The sequence below is a fragment of the Falco biarmicus genome, chromosome 3, assembly GCF_023638135.1.
Source record: "Falco biarmicus isolate bFalBia1 chromosome 3, bFalBia1.pri, whole genome shotgun sequence".
NCBI lineage: Eukaryota > Metazoa > Chordata > Aves > Falconiformes > Falconidae > Falco > Falco biarmicus.
The window spans coordinates 20,644,128-20,664,722 of NC_079290.1; the positions used below are offsets into that span (position 1 = coordinate 20,644,128).

The 20,595-nt window shown below is 47.8% G+C and overlaps 1 protein-coding gene across 1 annotated transcript in view; it reads left to right on the forward strand.

Annotated features, from left to right (window-relative positions):
* Window positions 1–243: 243 nt before the first annotated feature.
* EXT1 (exostosin glycosyltransferase 1) overlaps window positions 244–20,595 on the forward strand; it is a 186,997-nt gene continuing 166,645 nt past the window's right edge. Inside the window, exon 1 of the mRNA XM_056333281.1 lies at window positions 244–1,548. Within this exon, the coding sequence (XP_056189256.1) occupies window positions 596–1,548 (953 nt within the window). The 5' untranslated portion in view covers window positions 244–595. The remainder of the gene's footprint in view (window positions 1,549–20,595) is intronic.

Here is a 20,595-nt window from a genome sequence, read left to right on the forward strand (position 1 = left end):
GGGAGGAGGGTCCTCGCCGCCGCCGCCGCCGCTCCGTCCCGGGGGCCATTCAGTGGGAGCGCGGCGAGGAGCGAGCGGCGCCGGGGCCGAGCGGGGGGCGCCGGGCGATGCAGGGCTTCGTCAGGCTGCGGCGCGGCGGCCGCGGGCTGTGAGCCGGCGGGGCCGGGCCGGGCTGGGCTGGGCTGGGCCGGGCCGGGCCGGGCTGGGCTGGGCTGGCGGCGCGGGGCGGGGAGGGGCGGGCGGGAGCGTGGCGGAGGAGAGGGCAGGCAGCGGCGGGAAGGCGGGAGCGGGGCTGCCCCGGTGCCCGCCCCGCGCGGGGGGCCGGCCCCTGAGTGCATGCGGGGCGCCCCGCCGGGCCGCCGCCGGCCCGCCGCCACCCGCCGCCCCTGAGAGACCGGCGGGGAGAAAGTTGCGGCGGTCGCCCACATGCGCGGCCCCGGCCGGCGGCTTGGGGAACGGCGCCGAGCGGAGGTGGGCGAAGAGAGTTTGAAGCGCTCGCCGGCGGGAAGATGGCGGAGCGGAGCTGAGAGCGGCGCCCGGCGAGCTCGGGCCGCCCCCGCCTTCCTCCGCAGCCCCCCGGACCCCCGCCGGACACATGCAGGCCAAAAAACGCTACCTGACGCTGCTCTCCGCCGGCACCTGTCTCGCCCTGCTGCTCTACCTGGGAGGCGTGCGGCTGCGGGCGGCCCGGCACTCGCCGCCCGGTAGCCGGCATGGCCCGCCCCCGCGCCCCGGCGCCGAGCGGCCCTGGCCCCGCTTCCCCGACGCCCTGCGGCCCTTCGCGCCCGCCGAGCGGCCGGGCCCCGAGGGCGGCGGCGGGCGCGTCTCCCCCCGGCAGCGGCGGGACGCCAGCGCCGGCCTCTACCGCGGGCGCCGCTGCCGCATGGAGTCCTGCTTCGACTTCGCCCAGTGCCGGAAAAACGGCTTCAAGGTCTACGTCTACCCGCAGCAGAAGGGGGAGAAGATCGCCGAGAGCTACCAGAACGTCCTGGCCGCCATCGAGGGCTCCCGCTTCTACACCTCCGACCCCGGGCAGGCCTGCCTCTTCGTCCTCAGCTTGGACACGCTGGACCGGGACCAGCTGTCCCCCCAGTACGTGCACAACCTCCGCTCCAAGGTGCAGAGCCTCCACCTGTGGAACAACGGCAGAAACCACCTGATTTTTAATTTATACTCCGGCACCTGGCCCGACTACACCGAGGATGTGGGGTTCGACATCGGCCAGGCCATGCTGGCCAAAGCCAGCATCAGTACTGAAAACTTCAGACCCAACTTTGACGTTTCTATCCCGCTCTTTTCTAAGGATCATCCTAGGACAGGAGGGGAGAAGGGATTTTTGAGGTTTAACACCATCCCTCCTCTCAGGAAGTACATGTTGGTATTCAAGGGGAAAAGGTACCTGACGGGGATAGGGTCAGACACCAGGAATGCCTTATATCACGTCCATAACGGAGAGGATGTTGTCCTCCTGACCACCTGCAAGCATGGCAAAGACTGGCAAAAGCACAAGGATTCGCGCTGCGATCGAGACAACGCCGAATACGAAAAGTAAGTGAGCGGTGCCCCGTCTTCCCCGTCCCCTTCCCCTGCGCGCGTCGCCAGGGGCATGCCCCACCGCAGGCGGCCCCGGCCGCCGGCCAGATGTGAGCAGATGTGTGCCGATGCGCGCTGAGGAAAGCCCCGGTCTCTCCTCTGGGCGGGTCGGGCGCTCCTGCCTCCCGCCGGGCTGCCTCGGCGCTGCCGTGGCTGGGGGAGCCGGCAGGGAGGCACTGCAGGGCGGCGCGGCGTCCCGCAGCCGCAGCGTCGCTTGCCCGGGGACCTTCGCCTTTGCCAACGCGGCCAGCGGCGAAGGTGCTGCTGGAGGATGCTCTGGCGTTTGGCGCTGCCCAGCGCCCCCCCAGCGCCTCCCAGGACCGGTGCCCCGTGCCTTCCTCGCCCCGAGACAAAGTTTGTGCAAGTCCTCAGCCCTCTTCTGTGTGTGTGTGTGTGTGTGAGCCTGGCTCCGGCGGTGGTTGGGTCGCTGAGGGTGACTGCTGGGATGCTTTCTCCAAAAAGCACTGCCTGGTGTCTGGCGGGTGCCTGCCTATCGCCTCAGACGAGGCAGTAACTTACCTTGCCGTCCTTCTCCTTTCGGTTCAAACCGGCACAGCATCAGTAAAGAAAGGAGGAGGAGGAAAAAGGAACGCTGTGTTCACGTCCTGTCCGAGTTTCTGATTTTTCTATGTGAGAGGACAGGCCGGCAGCGCAAGCACAGCATTGTGCGTTCTGTGAATGCTTGGTTTTTTGGCTTTCCCTAGTTTTTATTTTTATTCGTTGGGGAATGTCACCGTGTAGTCAGGTTTTGTGTCGCTGTGGTGCTGCCCTTGCCTTCCAGTCTGCTTTTCAGGTTTGTGTATATAGCTGCCGGGAAAATCGGTTCCTGGGAACTACCTCCAGGACTGCGATGCTGACTAAGGCATTTGCGACTGATTAGTTCATTTAAATGCCGATCACCTCTACATTTGCTGCAGAGTAGGTGTCTGTATGTGAAGTTTTTCGCATGAGAATGTTCCCGTGTAGCAGGAATTAGACACAGAGTTTAAACAGACCAGCCGTATAGCGCTGAGTAGCGTGCAGCGGAGCAGCACGGAGAGCTGCCAACGGCTGGAGGGGTTTGCGATGCACAGAGGAACGTGGGTGGAAAAATACTCCTGGAGAGCAGTCAGGAAGAAACTACGGTGGCATTAATGCCGATCAAAATTTCCAGCTGGCTGCCCGTTTCTCCACCGAAACTGTCCGCAGGGGGTTGGGAGAGACTGGGAAGGTCACCACCGCAGCGCCGGGAAGCCTACGTGTGCCTGGGTGAACTCTGCTCACCCTCCAGTTAGTGTAAATCTGCCGCAGAGGGGGTGGAAGCAGCAGTGCAAATACTTGGTGGACTTTTAATCCCGTGCGCTTTCAGAAAACCAGCGGGCGAGTGGTGAGATGGTGCACACGTGGAAGCGATGCAGCGGCAGTACCGAGTGAGCAGTGGAGAGACACTAAGCTAAGCTCGTGTTATTCGTAACCTGGGAGTCCCTTTGGCTTGCGACCTCCTTTAGGGAATATTTTTTTGGGGGGTGGGGGAAAGGGATACCTGACAACTGTAGCCTTGTGGGCTGTGCTGATTTTTGGCATAGATCTCAGCATTTGGAGCTAATTTACGGATAGGAGAAGTCCTGGTTATTTGCTGCATTCTAGAGCATGTGTGCTGTTGACTTGTCATAAACACAAACACACCCGCTTGTGGTTCGATGTGAGTAAGGCCATGCTCAGGTTTTTTACAGCTATGCCATTTAGTCTAATAAAAGGTAGACCTTTCCTCCATAAGTTCTGCTCCTTCTAAAGTGTCTTTGCCACTTACTTTTTATAGCAAGGGGTGTACGTAACAACGCTCGGGGATATGGAAGCACGAACCTAACTGTTACACCATGCTTTCACACGAAACCTGTGCTTGCTGCTGAAAGGTGGCCATATCTGGCGTGGCGTATGGGGACTGTCAATGTTTGTAGCAACGCTGCCGTTGGAAAGACAGTAAGTAAAAAAAGATGATTACCAGAGAATAAGATTACTCCCAAGAACTGAGGCAGGCTGAATCTGTGGTTGGGCCACTGAGATGGACAGGCTCGCTCTGGTGAACAACTGCAAATGCTGAAGCTCTTTAACCCAGCACCTTATCTGAGCGAACGCACCTGCCGGAGCCTGCTGCTGCCCCTTCACACTCCTGCTTCGGTGCTGATTCACAGCAAAGTATGCCATCTGCTGATCTCCCAGCACTGCGTCCTGCGGTGGCCTGCGTTCTGTCTCTCCATGCAAATAGGGACCACGCCTGGCGCTCTGCTCCCTTTATAAAATCTGACAAGGTCATGTCCCCCGGGTAGCGTAACAGCAGTCAGCTGGTTGAGATGCTTCTGTGCCGATGTGTAACCTGGGTGTGAAAGGTGTAGGAGGGACTCCGCTATTCACCCCACCTAAAGCAGCATCTGATCACGAACAGGGCTGTGGCATAAGCTGAGCTTTACAGCTCAGTAAAAACGTCTCTAAATACAGCTGGGCCTTGAAAACTGCATGCAGAGCTGCTCTTGTGGGGCTTTTAGGGCTTGGATTTAACAATGCCTCCTCAGGGTTTTAATCAAAAAGAAGAAAAACATATTTTCCAGGATACATATACTTGTGTATCCATATAGAGTTGAGAAAGTCACATAATGCGCTCTTCTGTGTCTGTTTTCCCATCCTGTGCTGTGTCACTCTGTGTGAAGGACGGGAGCGTGGCTACCCAGGCCATGGAGAGCTGGCCCCAAGAGAGCGGTCCTTGCCAGGGTGAAATACGAATGGTTGGCTCTAGGTAGAGCCCTTGCCAAACTGGGTAAATTGGGTGACCAGACTTTAAAACATGGTAATCTCATGTCAGCAGGGTGGAAGCGTTATGTTGTGTTGCACTTGGTGCTTGGTGCGTGTTGCAAGTTACTTGCGATGAGGTTTCATCTGTGGTGCAACATTCTGTGTTGGGTTTGATCGAGGTCCACCTGTCAACCCAATGCGTTGTTTCCTCTCTAGGGGACTGAAAAAGCCAACAAAGGTGACTTCTTGACCTGTGGAAGAATGCGTAAAGTGTCTTATTTCATCTGGGGGAAGCAGAGACAGGCATGTGCGTATTTGACTCTGTCTCCCTGAATTGTATTGAAAGATCTGCCTGATGTTACAGCTAATTAATTTGCATCCCAGTTATGCATCTCAGCAGATAAAACCGATGCGGGCTAAACTGAATTGCCTTATTATGATTGGATTACTATCAAACAGGATATAAAGGAAAACAAAGAAAACTCCTGGTTTCTTTACAATGTCCTTGCCTGTTAAAAGTTGGCCTTTGTCACCCAGTGCTAGGGCAGCTGGGCTTTCTGAATTCCTCCATGGTTAAGACTTCGGCATCAAAAGCTTTCTGTTTCACAAAGGGTTAAGCGAATAAACAGTGCTGCTGCTGAAGTTTGAAGACAGCCTCTTAAATATTTAATGACAGTCTAAATATATACATATGTACAATGTGTTTTAAACAAAGGCAGAATTCATGTACAGGCTTAACTGGTTCCAAATAATTACTTTTTGGAAGGTAATATAAATGACTGTGAGTACCAAAAGAAATGGAGGAATGTGATGTTCTATTCTAGTAAAGCCAAATGCAGAGGAGATCTGCAGCAAAATGGGGATCTTTCTAGGAAAGTAAATAATGTCTGTGGTGTATCCCCTGATCTGCAACAACTCTGCCCTTGGAAGACGGAGAAGAGTAGCAGTGATGGTATCCAAAACTGTAAGGTCTCATCAAAAGCTTGTTTGAGGAGGATTTTTCCTCATATCTGTGCAGGTCAGCTGAAGTTAGTGGTGGTAATGAAACAAAGGGGAGAAACTGAACAATAAGCAGGGTTGATGACAGTAGGATGGAGAAGGGAAAATGAGCGAAAAATGTATTTTTGGAGAAATGCAAACTTACGGTCGAGGACAACTAGTGTGGTGAGGTGTTCTTCATAGACTTAGCTAGTTTTTCGACTAGCCAGTGCTCACAAAGCCAATGTGATCAAGACTGAACTGAGAAAGGCAGACAAAACACGCAGGACCTCACGAGGTGGGACTAGTTCTGCAAGAGGAGGTTGGAGGCATGTGGTTGAGGAGGAGCCTACAGAATGAGCTGTGCAGAGATCTACCTGGGGCTGCTGTGTGCCGGCAGAAGAGGGAGACAGCAACAGCGCACCAGCTGCTTGTGCCTGTGAGACATCTCTGCAGGGCACATGATGGCGCTGAGCAGGGTTGTGTATGTACTTTTACAGGTGAAAATAGCCAGCTGAACATATTCATTGATCCCTGGTACTCTGTAGGTTTACCTGGTGTGCACTCTGCTGGTGGAAAGTGTGTCAGTCATGGCTGAACCTCCTGCCCATAAAAATGCTGCCCTGAGCAAAGGTTACAGTCATGCAATAAGCACTGAATGGGAAGAAAAGCAACTTTTAGTTTAGTTTCCTTCCCACTAGGAATAAAATATACATTAAAAAAAAAATAGACACCGGGAATGACTTTGCCACTCACAAGACCGCATGAAAATGTGCAGTAAGGCTTAGGCATGCCCGTCCAACATGTGATGATAATCTAGATGCTGCATACGCATGTGTGTGCACGTTTCGAGCAAAGGTGAAATTCTTGCATTTTCAACGTACTGAGCCTCAGTGTATTGTATTAAAATACAAATATAAATGCTATACTTAATCACTTACTGGATTATTTTTGGAATTGCTTAAAGGTCTTCACAAGTCAGCTCCCTTGCAGCTATTTAGGACGGGGCTGAGAAATCACCCAGGTCCAGGGTGGCTGTTGTCTGGGGCATCTGAACCGAGATGGGAACCAGCCCATGCATCTTGTATATTACCAGGCTTCTTCGGGAGCTTGGATGAAACTCAAAAACTACTGAGAGAGCTTGGGCATTTTCCCAGAGTATCTTGGCTCCTGCAGAGACCTATCCCCACCAGACTGCTTTTTTATTTTAATATCAATTTTCAAGAAACTGGAGATCTGCCTGTTTTACAATGTGTTTATTCCAAAATGCAGTAAGCAGGTAAATAACAAAGCTTTAACGTATGTCTGAGAAATATGAGATTTTCTCTGTCGTGTTCCTCCTCTGCTCTCTGTATGTTTTGCAGAGTGTCCTTATGTGCCTGTCGATGCAGATTTAATGCAACTAGTGTTCAGGGGGATGTTGGAACTTCCACCTGGGAGGCTCTGGGCTGATGCCCTGGCAGGAGCTGGAAGCAGGGGTGACAGGAGCATCCCTGAGCTCATGGCTGGTGGTGCAATCCTCAGCCTCATTGTTTGCACCAGGCTCCTCCCTCTCGGAAAATGGATGGAAGAGGCTGGATGGGTGTGCATGAGCCTGTTTCCTTGTGTGAGCGGTGCTGAGCACTGCAGCTTGTGTGGCCGGGTGTGTAGGGTCAGGCACTAGCAGAGCCGAGGAGCCCACCCTGCCCGTGGGCCTTAAACCAGGCACCCTCCTAACCCCAAGTAATTAAGTTTTCTTGTGGGGCAAGTTATTATTATAATTGCTTGCCTCAGGCTTTTCTGCATCTTTTTGTGAAGCATCTTATATGAGGCTCTGTGGTGACAAAGCATTACAGTAGATGGCTGATCTGGTCCGGAGCAGGCATTTTTCTGTATGCAGAAACGTAGGTAAACACTGCTTTCGTGGCTGGAGGGGCTCAGATTTTTTTTTTCCTGCCTAGGAGAATTGATCGAGGATAATTTATTGGCAACTAATTATCACTGAAAAGACACTTGGCAATAGAACAGAATTCAGACCAAAAAATGATATGTCATCATTTTAATATTAATATTGAGCAGAATGAATCCTGAAATTCGTAGTTTGAAAGGTTTGTTGAACCCAGATCAGAATTGAGCTAAAAGTAGTGTTTCCAGCTACCTATTTGGGCAAGACAAAGCCCTGCCAAGTCCCCAGCGAGGTGCCCTCAGCTAGAAGGTGCTGCAGAGCATCCCATGGTGCCCCTACCTTCTCGCCCTCCCTGGCTGGGTGTTTCACAGAGCAAACCCTGACTTGTGCAGGACTTTTTGTACCAGCCTAAGGTGAGCTTCGCTGAAACTGCTCCTAAGGGAGAGGGGTGGCCAAATTTGGGGTTCTCTTGGAGGCTTGCATGCTGCTGCCTGCTGCTCCCCTGCTGCATTCAGGCTGTTCCCAGCTGTGGACCTCTTTGCATCCGTGCAGCTCTGAAGCGGTGCATCTCCCTAGGAGGATGAGATTGAATGAGAGTGAGTTTCAGCTGAAGACAAACCCGAGTGAAAAAGGCTACTGGTTTCATTCTGCTGGAAATAATCCTTTTGCCCCACATACAGCCTGGAACAGCCCATTGGAAAGTAAACCGACAGCCGCTTGTGGGAGAGGGAGGTAAATGAAACTGGTCGGCATGAAGCACTTATTTACTCAACAGATGTGAGTCAAGAGAATGTGCTGTAATCTGATGATTTCTGGAGTATTATCTGTGATTGTTTTCCCTTTCTCTCTGCAGGGTTTCTTTCAGAAAATCCACAGAGTTTTGTGGTCTTGAGTAAACAAACCATTTTGCTAACCAGAGAAAAATAATCGGTAGGTACGTAGATAACTGTCTGGCCTGTGAAGGGAGTTAAATGCTGTGTTCCGTACTGCCAAGGTGACTGAAGTTCTCAAGGATTTGGCTATATCTAGATGATGATGGAAGATATATACTCCTGTCCTATGTCGTATGGAGATTAGTTCAGCATGTGACAATGTGTGAGTATAACTTCAGGTTATATTTAAGGTTCTGTGGCTTTCCACATTGCAGAGTATTTTGGGACATACAGGTTTCAAAACCTTCTCGTGGTTTACACTGAGCAGCAAGGTTTGTTCCTTCTCTTCTGTTCATCCAGCTATGCCGTGCTTTTGCATAAAGCTTTGTGTTGCTCTTTTTTTCATCCAAATTTCAGGAGGAAACAGGACATTTATCATCCCTGTCTTGCTCTTAATTTAGGAGCCTCCTCAGTCAACTGGAGGTAGCATCAATGCTACGTAATGCTGATACAACTCATCCCTGCATCCCTGGAGCAGGCAGGGAGGGAGCTTGGGCAGGAGGGGCCTGTGGCACCAGCTGTGCACAGGGGCGATTAAAGATCGAGGCCAGAGGATGGTGGGAGTCATTTTTTTCCACTTACGGAGCAAATTATAATTGATGCCCATGCACTGGGAGAAACCGAAAAGTGTGCTTAGAGCAGCCCCTGTCCTGATTGTTGCAGTGTGGGCCGGGGAGGTGGTTTGGAAGCAGAGAGGTGGGAGATCAGCATGCTGTGGTGGTGCAGGAGAAACTAGTTTAAAGAATGAATTCCGAATGAGAACAAAAGAGAAGAGATTTGTTTCACATGAGAAGAGGGAAGTAATGTTTTAAGAAATAAAGGCCCTATCTCAGCAAAACGTTGTGCCTAACTGCTTTGCTGGGAAAGAGCTGGTGTGAGTGTTGCCAGGCTGATGGCTTTCCAAATGCAATCTGACTTCCTAAAATGTTACCGTTTCTTAGAATAAGAAAATGCAACTTTAAGCCAGTCAGGAGGGTTAGGTCTCCTCAATAACAAGAGGAGGAAGATGTAATTTTCTTTAAATATCTTTTTTCCCTGCTTGTCTCTCCCACCGCCTCTTGCAGAGATTTTGCCTCAGTGTTTCAGGTGGTGTAGTGCTGTCTCCCCAGCAAGGATGCAGATAGGATCTAAGTGGGTGTTCCCTGAAAGGTGGTAAGAATTGCCTTGTTTGTGTTGGCTCAATCAGGCTCCCATTTCATATTCCAGTAAGGCAGACTTCTCCGTGCTCCTGCAGTCCCTGGGTGGAGTGTGGTGCTGGCAGGGCTGTCACAGGAGCTCCTGCCTTCTCCTGCCTGTAGCACATGTGGTCTCAGGACTGCAGTCCGATGGCTGGGATTGCTGCTGACCACCATGGTTACGTTTCCATATGCCTTTAAAATAGGGAGGAATGCTTTGCTTACCCCCCAAAATGCATAGGGATACTTTTTTTAGTGCTTTATAATGTTTTAGAGAAAGTGCTATGTAAAGCTGAAATATTATTCACTGATATTTTCTGTATCCTCTTCTCAGGAAGCATCAGTGAGTGTAGGTCTAAATTGTGACTTTCTGATAAAAGGTGGTGGCCATCAGAAGCAGCATAAAGCAGCTCTTCTTGTGGGTGTATGGTGGCAGAAGCCCCCACAAAAGTTTTTTTGGGGTTTGACACTTGTCCTAGGTCAGGGTACGCGGTCAGGTTTGGTATATGAGCCTTTTAACCCTCCTTGCTTCACTCAGATGCTACCAGAGGCTACTGCTGTTCCAGGCGCTAAGGGAGGCACTGCTGTTTCTGATCGTTCCTCCAAGGGCTCTCGCAACACAGTTAGCAAATTTAGTAAAGCATTTCTGCCTTAAGTTGACTTTTTTCCCCATGATGGTTTCTAGTCCGGGAATACATGAAAATGAAATAATTCCTGGGTTTCAAAGTGAATTTCCCCTTCGTTCACTTTTTTCCCTCTAATAAACTCTTTGTGTTTGTGAATGAAACAGAATTAGGGCTAATTTAGTTGATTGGCTGCAAAACAAAAGTATTCAATGCTAAGAATGGGAAATGAGAAGGCCTTTCTGAAATGTTACTTCTTTGCATAATTGTAATAGATTATAATTATACAGTCGGGTGTTCAGCAGTGGATTTGCTGTAAACACGGTCATGGGAAATGTTTCGTTGCTTGGTCTTGTCAGGTTCGAGTCCCAGTGCGGTCCTGTTGATGGCTGTACCAGCATCTCTAACAACATTTTCTCTTCAGGCAGGCTGGTGTGTTACAGAAAATGCTATCTCCCGTTCTCCTCCCAGCTCCTCCCACAAAATTACCGCCAGTCGATATGGCCATGTCAGACCGTTGACACAAATCAATAAGATCAATCATTCTTTAGCTCCTAAACAAAATTGAGAGCGCGATGCTGACGGGCTGCGCGTAGCAATACTGGCAGTGATTCCTAAATGGAAAATGCATACTATAATGTTTGCAAAGTGTACGTGGGGGACCCAGTCCTGTTAATAATTAGTTCTCCGGGGCTGTAAAAAGGAACATGATATAAATAGTTTCCTGCAACTGCAGTATGTGTCATGACCTCTACAGCCGTCAGGCTGATGGGGAACATCACCTGCCCAACAGTGGTGTGGGAGAGGGGTGAGCGTGGCAGAGTTTGGTTAGGAATCCTGATTTTCTTCATTCTCCCGGAAGATCTTGACTTCTGATACTGCTTCTTGCCCGGTGAATAATTGCAGACGTTTTATTGCAATACTGGGATTCCTGGTGCAATCAGGTAGTTCAGTGTATAACTGCCAGAAAGCCCATCAAAACTGTAGTTGCTGTAGTCTGCAAAAAATAAAATCACTCTGCTTTTAAAAATCAGAACCTTTATCTGAAGGGAAGGACAAATCTTTGTTTATAATATCTGAATTTGTACCTCTGAAGGCTTGTTTGGGTGTGTCTGCTCATAGACTCAATCAGCTGCCTTCAGGAAGATAAACACATAAATGTTTCATCTCCTTGATTTGCCACCAACCATTGTGCTGGGTGCTAGCAGATTTTTCTTTCAATTAAATATAATTTATCTAATCCTAATGGGAAACATAATTATAGGATTTATTTTTCAATACTGTGATTTCAGAACTACTTTATAAAGAAGAGTAACATTTCCCCCTTAAGGGCTGTTTAAAAACGAGCAAACAAAATAAAAAAAACAAAGTACACTTTGCTAAATATAATAAATCTCAGAGAAAAAAAAAAAGCATCTGATATGCTGGCGCTGCAATAAAGCTGAAAATTAATGATCAGTAAGTTGGTGCTGGAAGAGAGTGAATGCATTATGGATTTGAGGAGATGCCTATAGCTTATTAAATGTCAGCAAATTTTAGCATAAGCAGTAGAGAACCCTGATCAGAAAATGTAAAACAGTGCAACCTAAGTTTTGAAGATCCAGTGCCACAAAGGATATGGGAACCATGTGTACGGTTGAAACCTAAGAAAGTGCTTTGCAAGATCGGGGTCTGAAATTGTATGCTAAACCCCTTTAGTTTCTGATCGGAGGGATTTAAACGTTTCAGTAAGGCATGACTGTAGTCACAGGGAGGGATTTATTGTACTGTAAAACCTTCGCACGAGAAGGTATGTATGACTGTTGAAAATAATTTAAAACAAAATAACATCCCTTCACCCTCCCACGCTCTCTCATGCTTTTTTTCCTAAACCCAAAAGGTAAGGCTACTTCTTGAATTGTAATGGAATAATATATCAAGTGAGTGATCACATCAGGCATGGACACTTACCAAATCACAGCGAGATAACTGTGAATAACTCTCTAGTTTCAACAATTTGCATGGCCATTAACAATTGATGGGTTTCCCTTAGAACCGCATTATCTATGGCAGTGGGATCTATTCCTGAGCACCACTCCTGCATACTAAGTGCCAGAGAAATTCTCAAAAGTGAGGGTAATAAAAAAATCTGTTAGCAGCAAGGTGAATGAAGCAGGTAGGAATTTCAAGGCGACATTTTTTGAATGTGGGGAAATATTTTAAGTGATCATGCATTTTCGTAACTCTCTCCCCTCTTTCCCTGCCTGTTTTTTTTAACTACAACTCTGCAGGTTTTAATTCAAACTGATGTTAGGTTTCCCTTCACTGCTTGGCATTGTCTCTGTCTTGATGGTCGGTCTGGCATGTGGATCAGTTTAAGCAAGATTTTAAAATATATTTTGTTTTAGTTTTGGATTGGATGTGTGTCTTGAGGAGCTTTTATGCATATTTGACAGAAGATAAAACTGGTGCTAAATTTAGCAGTCCTAGATTGCTGGGTGGCTCTGTCATGGGAATGGATTTGAGCAAGTGTCAAAGATGTGCTTTCCTTATGCGAATCATGCCACCATTTTAATAAACATGTGACACATCCCTTATTTCTAGTGCTTTCATCTCTGGCTGATGGCCCATTCTTTCTTTCCAGATTCCTCCATCAGGTTGACTTTTCCAGCCGCAAATCTCTTTTCTGTATTTCTCTTTATTTCTCCTTCTCGTCCTCTTCCCTCTCCCCCTCTCTTTTCACGGTGCTGTTGTTGTGGCAAGATTAAAGCAACTGAGTGAAGCAGTGGCGGCGAAAGCTCGGATAATCAAAGTGTGCACGCGGCTGGAGCTGTGTGAAGGCAGGTGGGTGACACATCAAAGCTGGTTGGTACAGGCGCTTGCTGCTCTCTCCTCATAAATGATCCTCCTGCTGTAAACAGAGTTGCCGGGCTTAATTGGTGAGCTCACATGTACACAAATGCAATTGCTTTTCTACACCTTTTCCAAAATGTAATTGCAGAGAATGGCAATAAATTCTTAGCTTTGTTCCTTGGAAGATGGCTTGATGCGTTGTTGATGGTGATTGTTCACCTTCAGCTAAGAACAACCCAGCACCTTATTGTCCCCTCTGCCCGTCAGTGCTGTTTTTAGCTTGCTGTAGGTAGGTTGAGGAGAACCAGAAGATCTAAGCAGCGCCTGGTTGCCTGTGGCTGGGCCTGTCATGGGCAGCGTCCCTGTGTGTCCTGTTCTGGCCTGAGCACCCATGGCCTGCCCAAGCAGCCTCCCCTGGCCCAGCCGCGTGCAGGTGCTGCTCCACAGGCTCTGCATCCAGCGTGAGGGCTTCAGGTGCCCTCAGCTCAGGGGGAGCCTCCAGTCCTCGCTCAACATTAAACCCTCTGTGCATGTCTCCTGATGTGGAGCTAACCATGGGGCTGGCCATTTTCTCAGCTGCCACCTCTGCCTGCCTTGCCCTCTCTCCAAACCCTGCTTTCTCTTTGCTGTGCCATCGGAGGCTGAGCACCGCACAGTCTGGACGGATTCTTGCTCTGTGTTTTGGGCAAGGGGATCCTGGTCCTTGTCTTAACATTTCTCTGAAGGTATCAAAAAGTCATTGCACTTTGCACCTGCCATCTTCTGCAGGACTCTTCTTCACTGCCCCCAGTCAGCTGCTGAGAGCCAGAAGAACCAGTGGAGCCATTAGGACGTGTGTCTCTTGGCTTTGTGCACTGAAACATCAGTGAACTGCAGTGAAATCTGCTTCTTAGCTTTTGTTCTGTTAGTTGTTTCTGGTGGCCTGTAATAGTATTTTCTAGCAAAAAAAGGTTTTTTGCTCTTCTTTCATTTTTAATGAAAAATCTTTCTGACACAGGTCATAGTAAGATAATTAATGGTGAGGTTGTCTGTGTTGTTTGGGTATAAAACTGGAGATCTAAGGGTTTAGAGATGCTGGTGTGATCCCAGGTTGCCCTGTTGGTGTGGTTACTAGATATAGCAATAGTTCTTTCTTCCTTTAGCTTTAGTCTCAGGGTAACAGTGTTTCACAATAATCAATGCACTGATTACTGTAATTGCATTTTGTGGTACAGTGGTCTTACAATTAACTGACTGGGCTAATAAAGCATGGAATCTAATGAATATTTGTAAACAAACTTCATTAGGAAGTAGGTTGAGAGTATGTACTGGTGGAGGATAATAGATGAGACCCGTCCTCAGTTTCAACAATTACAACAGATGGAAACCTGGAAATGAACAGCAAGGTGTGGAAACCATCCCACTGCTGCTTACCTTGCATTTGCTGCTGCACTGTGCCTTTTAAAAAAACTCTGTCTAGAAGAAGGCTCCCCACTGCAACGAGATCCGGTGTACAGAATTTCAGTCTCATTTGCAGAACATTAAAGCATTATCAGGCATGATGTTGAAACCTGGATTTACAATATAGGGCTAGTATCAGCCTTAAGTAAGAAGTGTCTGTTGTCACCCTGTGATTGGATTTTAATGCAATTAAAATGAAAAGGAAACCACCATTGAAAATGGGAAATAGATTTCCTCATGGTGCCTCTTGGCGGGGTGGATGGCTGGCTGTGTTTTACTGTCATTGAGGAACCTTGTCCCACTTTTGCTGTTGTATCAGGCATGCTTTGCGTGCCTCCCTCTGTCTGTGTCCCTGTGTTTCAGATGTGTGTCCCTTGGCTCAGGCATGGGGGCTGGTCCTGCACACTCTCAGGCCATTTGGGAGCATGTTGTGTGAGTCTGGCAAGTTAGCAGTTGAAGGATCTGGCCCATTTTGGGTGGTTGCTTTATCTCAAGGTTGCCAAAACATCCTTTACACCTTCTTGTCTTCTCTCCCCTTTTCCCCCCATCTTTAAGCTGTGACTGTTAATTACAGGATTTCCTGGCTGAGTCTATGTGTATCTCTGTAACAGACGTAGCATTAAATCCTGCCACCTCCCCACCTTTTTTTTAAGCTTTTGGTTATCTGCAAAGTTTCATAATAATTTTTCAGGGAAATGCATATGTGAGGAGCCTTGCTCAGAGAGCACCATCCCTGAGGAATAGGCTTATGAGTGCTCTTGCAGCAGGAGCTCGGATGGAGAGGTCTAGCAACAGCTACAGTTGATGCATTTGCTTCCTACCTGCTGGTTTCAAACAGTATTAATTTTTATGCATTTATTGTGTTTAGTTAAAAGCAGGGCTGCTTACAGCAGTGCTCACAAAGATTCCTTCTCCTCCCTGCCCCCCCGCCCAACTCAACAAACAGGCATCTGGTATTTGTTTTGTATAACACAATCCTCATAAAATGAAGAGTAATAAAACATAATTATCTGTAAAGGCTTGTTTTATAAGCCTAAGAATGAGCTTGTTGCTGCCTTGTTTTGGTCTTTTTGTAAGATAAAGGATGCCTTTGTATGGTTTCAGCCCCTCTCCAGATTAATAGAGAGTAAGTTATTACGGTGTTTTAAACCCTGGTGTGTAAGGTACTGTGAGGGTACATACAGGATGGCACTGGTGGATCTCTAGGGATGGGGAAGAGACTTTTGGAAAATTTTCCCTTCCAAACAATGGGTTTTATGTTAAAGCTTTGGTAAAGTTAAGAGGGAGGAGAATCTGTGGGCTACACGAACAAGGCCAGTGTTTCTGAGCTGCAGGACTTAAAGCTGGGTTTGAGCCCTTTCTGCATGTGGCTTATCCTTGGCAGCGTGAAGGACAGTGACGTGCTTCCGTGCTCATGCTTGGGTGTATGAGAGGCCTCTGATTTGGCCCTTGTTGCTTTTCTGACAGCCCTCAACTGCTGCAGTATCTTTGTCTCTTTGGAGCATTGCTGGCTTGATCCACTTCCAGTCCGATTGTCAGGACACCCAGCACAGGATTCAGCAGTTTTGAAGAGCTAATGATACTCATTTCACCTTAGATTTACTGTTTGCTATTTGTTTGTAGGGCAGTATGCAGTTTTGCTTCCTTCGGCTTGCTGTAACCCTGCAAAAGCCCTTCCCGCCACCACATGGTTTTTTTTCTGGTAAAAAGTGAAACTAGATCATTTAAACCAATTAGTTATTAAAGTGAGATGTGTGAGTGGCTTATGGCTGTTCGAAAGGTGAAGCGTGAAAACCAAATCCTTTTAGAAAACTCATTCTAAGCCTGTTTATTTTTCTTTAAAGTAGCAATAAGCAAAATTCCACTTTTTTTTGTAATGAAACTAAAAGCTGCGGGTCTGCAAGGCACCTTCAACTGCAGTGTGCTTTGGAATGTTTGCTTCGACCCCGTTCTTTGCAGAATTAATTAAAATGACAGAAAAGGAAATGCAACTTTGCTCAGCTTCTGTGTGAATCGTAGCCTCAAAAGCAGTTATGAGTTAGGTATTTCTTTCTCTCTGCAGGGTGAGCCTTGTAATTTTGAATCTTGATTAGCAGCTGCTTTTGTTCTTCCGTGAGTCTCAGAAACAATGGGGTTGGGAGCACATAACAAATTGCTAAATGATACCCTTGCAGAGAAAGAAATCTCCCTCTCTTGAAACACCTTGCTCCCTGCATCTTTAACTCTGCAAAGAGGCTGCGATGATGCAGCCCAGGGCACAGCAACCTGCTGCTGGGGCTGGGAGGTGCTGTTCCCTGGGCGGCAGCGGTGCCCAGGCACAGCCTTGTGCTGAGCTGCCCTGTGTTGGAGTCATATCCTCGACATACATTTCCCTTGAAATACGCTTTTCTTGTCACCTTGTCTGGGGGTACTAGTGTAACCTGCCCATTGCTGGCTTTAGTTATTTAATGGTTCTGTTGTGGCTGCTCTGGGTCTTTAGCCAGAGGATGGCCAACAGCAGCAGGTAAGGTGTTAGGAGCAACCAGTTGCCTTGTGTGAACTTAAAGACTTCTGGCCATGGAAAGTAATCTGATCTATTCAAATAGAAGCCTGCTGTCCTCCAGAGAAGCAGAGGACAGGTACCAAATTGCAGGCTGATGTGTAAACATGGCCTTTTGCAGCAGAGTCTCATGACACACATGAGCTAAATGTGTTATGTATGTCAGAGGCTGCAGAGTCCAGCTACAAGTCAAGTGATCCAAGATGTTTGACACCCCCATACACTATGTCATGTTCCCTCTAGTTTTTAATGCAAGCTCTGGAATGCATCTTTATTTTTTGTTTTCTGGGGTATTGCTTCTCTCATGTGGAGTTGGGAGATATCTCCCTGGAAAGTCTACTGGTCCTTAATTAATGAATGTCTGGAAAATGTTCCGAGACCAGTGTTGCTTTGCATTCACAACAACAGAACTGTAATTAAAAGTTTGGGTAGCTTCTGATTCAGACTTCTTGTTTTGCCAGAATAAATGGGTTTCATTTTACCAGGTAAATGTAGGGGGGGAAATAACCACCTCCAAGCCATTAGCTTCAGTCACACTATCAGTGTGATGTGGACTCGTTATTTGTTCTCTTTCCCGTTGTGTGTAGAGTGGTGGCATTGGGTGCATTTTCTTTTAAATGTGACATAAAGTGAAATCCTGTTATTTGCACACATTCTGTGGTACTCATCTTCAAAGTATCTAGGCAACCTTTATGTAGATGACACTTTTAACTCAAACTCTTCCATCATTATGAGCGTGGTCCTGTGAAGAGAAGTAGGGTGATAAAGGGAGGGAAGAAAGAGGTGGCTTGAACTCACTTTGGGCAGCTTGAGTCACTTGTGAGACTCTTTGTAGGAAGTACAATACACTGGAGATCTCTGTTCCCATATGCTTAAACCCTCTACTTCAAACTGTTCTATGTTTTTCCTTTGAGCTTGAGCAGGTGGAGTATCTCCTGGCTCTGCTGGAGCTGACAGTAGAGCTGCCAGGAAAGGGGGATTTCAGGGCTTCTACGGTCCAGCACCAAGTGGTGGACTTCCTTGTGTGGTTCTCCACTCCAGGCTCAGGAGGATGGGTGCTCCAAAATGTCTTCAGCTGCAGCCCTGGGAGGTATGTGTGTTCAGAAAGCTTTTGAGTTCAGCTTTGCTTCCCAGAAAATAAGCTGCATGGGAGGCTTGATAGACTTGAAGAGGAAGCCACCATTGCTCTGTTAATCTGCTTTCAACTCCCACCCCCCAAAGAAGAAATAAAGATGACTCAGAGGAGATTCTTTGAATAAAGGCGGTTCTGTGGGGTTAGGTGTGACCATGACCCACCAACAGATCAGATGGAGCAGGCATCACTACTGCAACAGTATGATCTCTGGTTGAGAATTGGTCTCTGAAGCCAAAACTACTCTGATATGCTACACAGGGAGTGATGTGGCCCCAGACTTCGTGGCAAGCTAGGTGTCATCTCTTAGAGCAGTTCTGGCTTTGTTAGATCAAGCAAGCATCCTTCAGGCGGGAGGCAATACCAGTGTAAACACCACACCACATGCTCCAGCTAGTTTGGCAGAAATATGATTTGGGTCCTTGTGCTTAATACTAATTGAACTGGGGCTGCCAGATGATCAGCACCATGTGCATGGTATTAAGTAGCACATCGGTGGTGTAGGTCAGTGTAGTTGGCCTGTGGCTTGATCAGAAAACCCATACTTTTTTGCTTAACCCTGTTCAGCTGTGGTTCGACAGCAGTGGACTTGGTTATCTCATTTATCCCTTGGGAATGGGGCAAGACATGTCCCTGACCTTTGGTGTGGGTGGACAGTTACTGTCCCTCTTGCACTGTCACTGATACTGCTTCGATCCCACTGCTGGGATGTTGTGCCAGGTCCATAAGCTCAGCTGGCTCACTGGCATGGGGTGATGTGTCTGGATGAACACCAGCGAGTGCAAGGAAGGAGGTGGGAATGCTTGGATGGGGCAGTTGTGGAGGACAGGGGACATTACCTGGGTATCTGCAACAGAGGCCAGTTAAGGCTGTTGTGGGTCTGTCATGCAGGTGTAGCAGAGCTGGACCTTGGTCTCTAGCAGTAGAGGGGAGGTTTTAGGAAAAATTAGCCTTAGTGTTGATGAGCAGGTGCAGCCAGGATAATTGCCTGCATACCTTATGATCAATGAATTGCAATTAATTTAGTTTCACTTAAAGTTTTCTACTTTGAATCTTTGGGCCAAACCCGTTGCAAGAGAAAGCATTGCTATTGCTTTTAGATAGAGAGGCCATGCCTGTTACCGTTTCTTAGGGAATGCTGAAAGGGAAAAGCTGGGAATGGCCTAGACAAATAATTAAAGTGTGGGGAGGAAGAAACCAGATTACTGTGTTTGAATGCTTTGGGCAGTAAATGAAAGCTTCCTGTCACAAGGCAAGACAATTATGTTTGTAGCCAGAAGTTGATTTGCATTGTTGTTTTTTTGTCTTATTATTGATAGTTCAGCTGTATATATAATCTTGACTTCATTTCTCTACTACAAAAAGCTAAAACCACCATCTTGGACCTAATGATTAATGACAGATTTGTCTGTAATGAGGATGCTGCTGGTAAGTATCCCCATGCAGTGATATTTCTTCATTTGACCTCATGTCTGTGGGTTGGTGTTGTGGTTTAACCCCAGCCGGCAAGTAAGCCCCACACAGCTGCTCGCTCACACCCGCACAGTGGGAGGCAGGAGACAATTGGAAAAGTAAAAGTGAGAAAACTCATGGGTTGAGATAAAGACGGTTTAATAGGTAAAGCAAAAGCCACGCACGCAAGCAAAGCAAAACAAGGAATTCATTCACCACATTCCATGGGCAGGCAGGTGTTCAGCCATTGCCAGGAAAGCGGGGCTCCATCATGCGTATTGGTTACTTGGGAAGATGAACGCCATTGCTCCAAATGTTGCCTCCTCTTCCTTCTTCCCCCAGCCTGATATGCTGAGCACATTGTCATATGGTATGGAATGTCCCTTTGGTCAGTTGGGGTCAGCTGACCTGGCTGTGTCCCCTCCCAGCTTCTTGTGCAGCCCCAGCTACCCACTGGTGCGGTGGTGGGAGAAGCAGGAAGGGCCTTGGCTCTGCTAAGCGCTGCTCAGCAGTAACTGAAACATCCCTGAATTATCAACACTGTTTCCAGCACAAATCTAAAACATAGCCCCATACCAGCTACTGTAAAGAAAATTATCTGTATCCCAGCCAAACCCAGCACAGTTAGTCATGAAAGCTGCAGTGGATATTGACTACTCTGATTTTGACTATATGCTTAATTACAGGGCAGGAAGAGTCAAGCAGATAGCATTTCGGGTAGCTGGTGCGGAGAATAAAGCGACATGGTAAACTGAGCCCTGGTAGTTCACTTGGGACAGTGCGGTGGGTTGTTGTGTTACATTACGGTGGGAGAAGCTGCCTGGCGAATACTACTGTACAATTAAGTGGGACTGTTAACTGCATGATGGAGCCAATTCATTAATAGCAATGATGTATTCTTGTATCTGCTTTCCCTTACAACTACTGGGTGAAGATACTCAGGGAATTAAGACCAGTGGGAACAAGGGAGGAGGAAAGAAGACTTTGAAGCTCTGGTGCAGATGCAGTGACTTTCTTTAATCCTCTGTTCCCTGAGTCATCTGAAATGCAGCCATTTCCCAGATGGGTTTTATGGAAACCTGGCAGTTCCCTGTCAGAGCAATGTACTGCTGATGGAACATATCAATGTAGATGGTGTTTCTGTGCATCTTATTTGGTGGGTTGGAAAGAAATGCAGGAAAGGATGGAATTACTTCTGTCAGGTGGAGGCTTCTGTGCAAAGGGACTGCATCAAGGCAATGGGTGTCC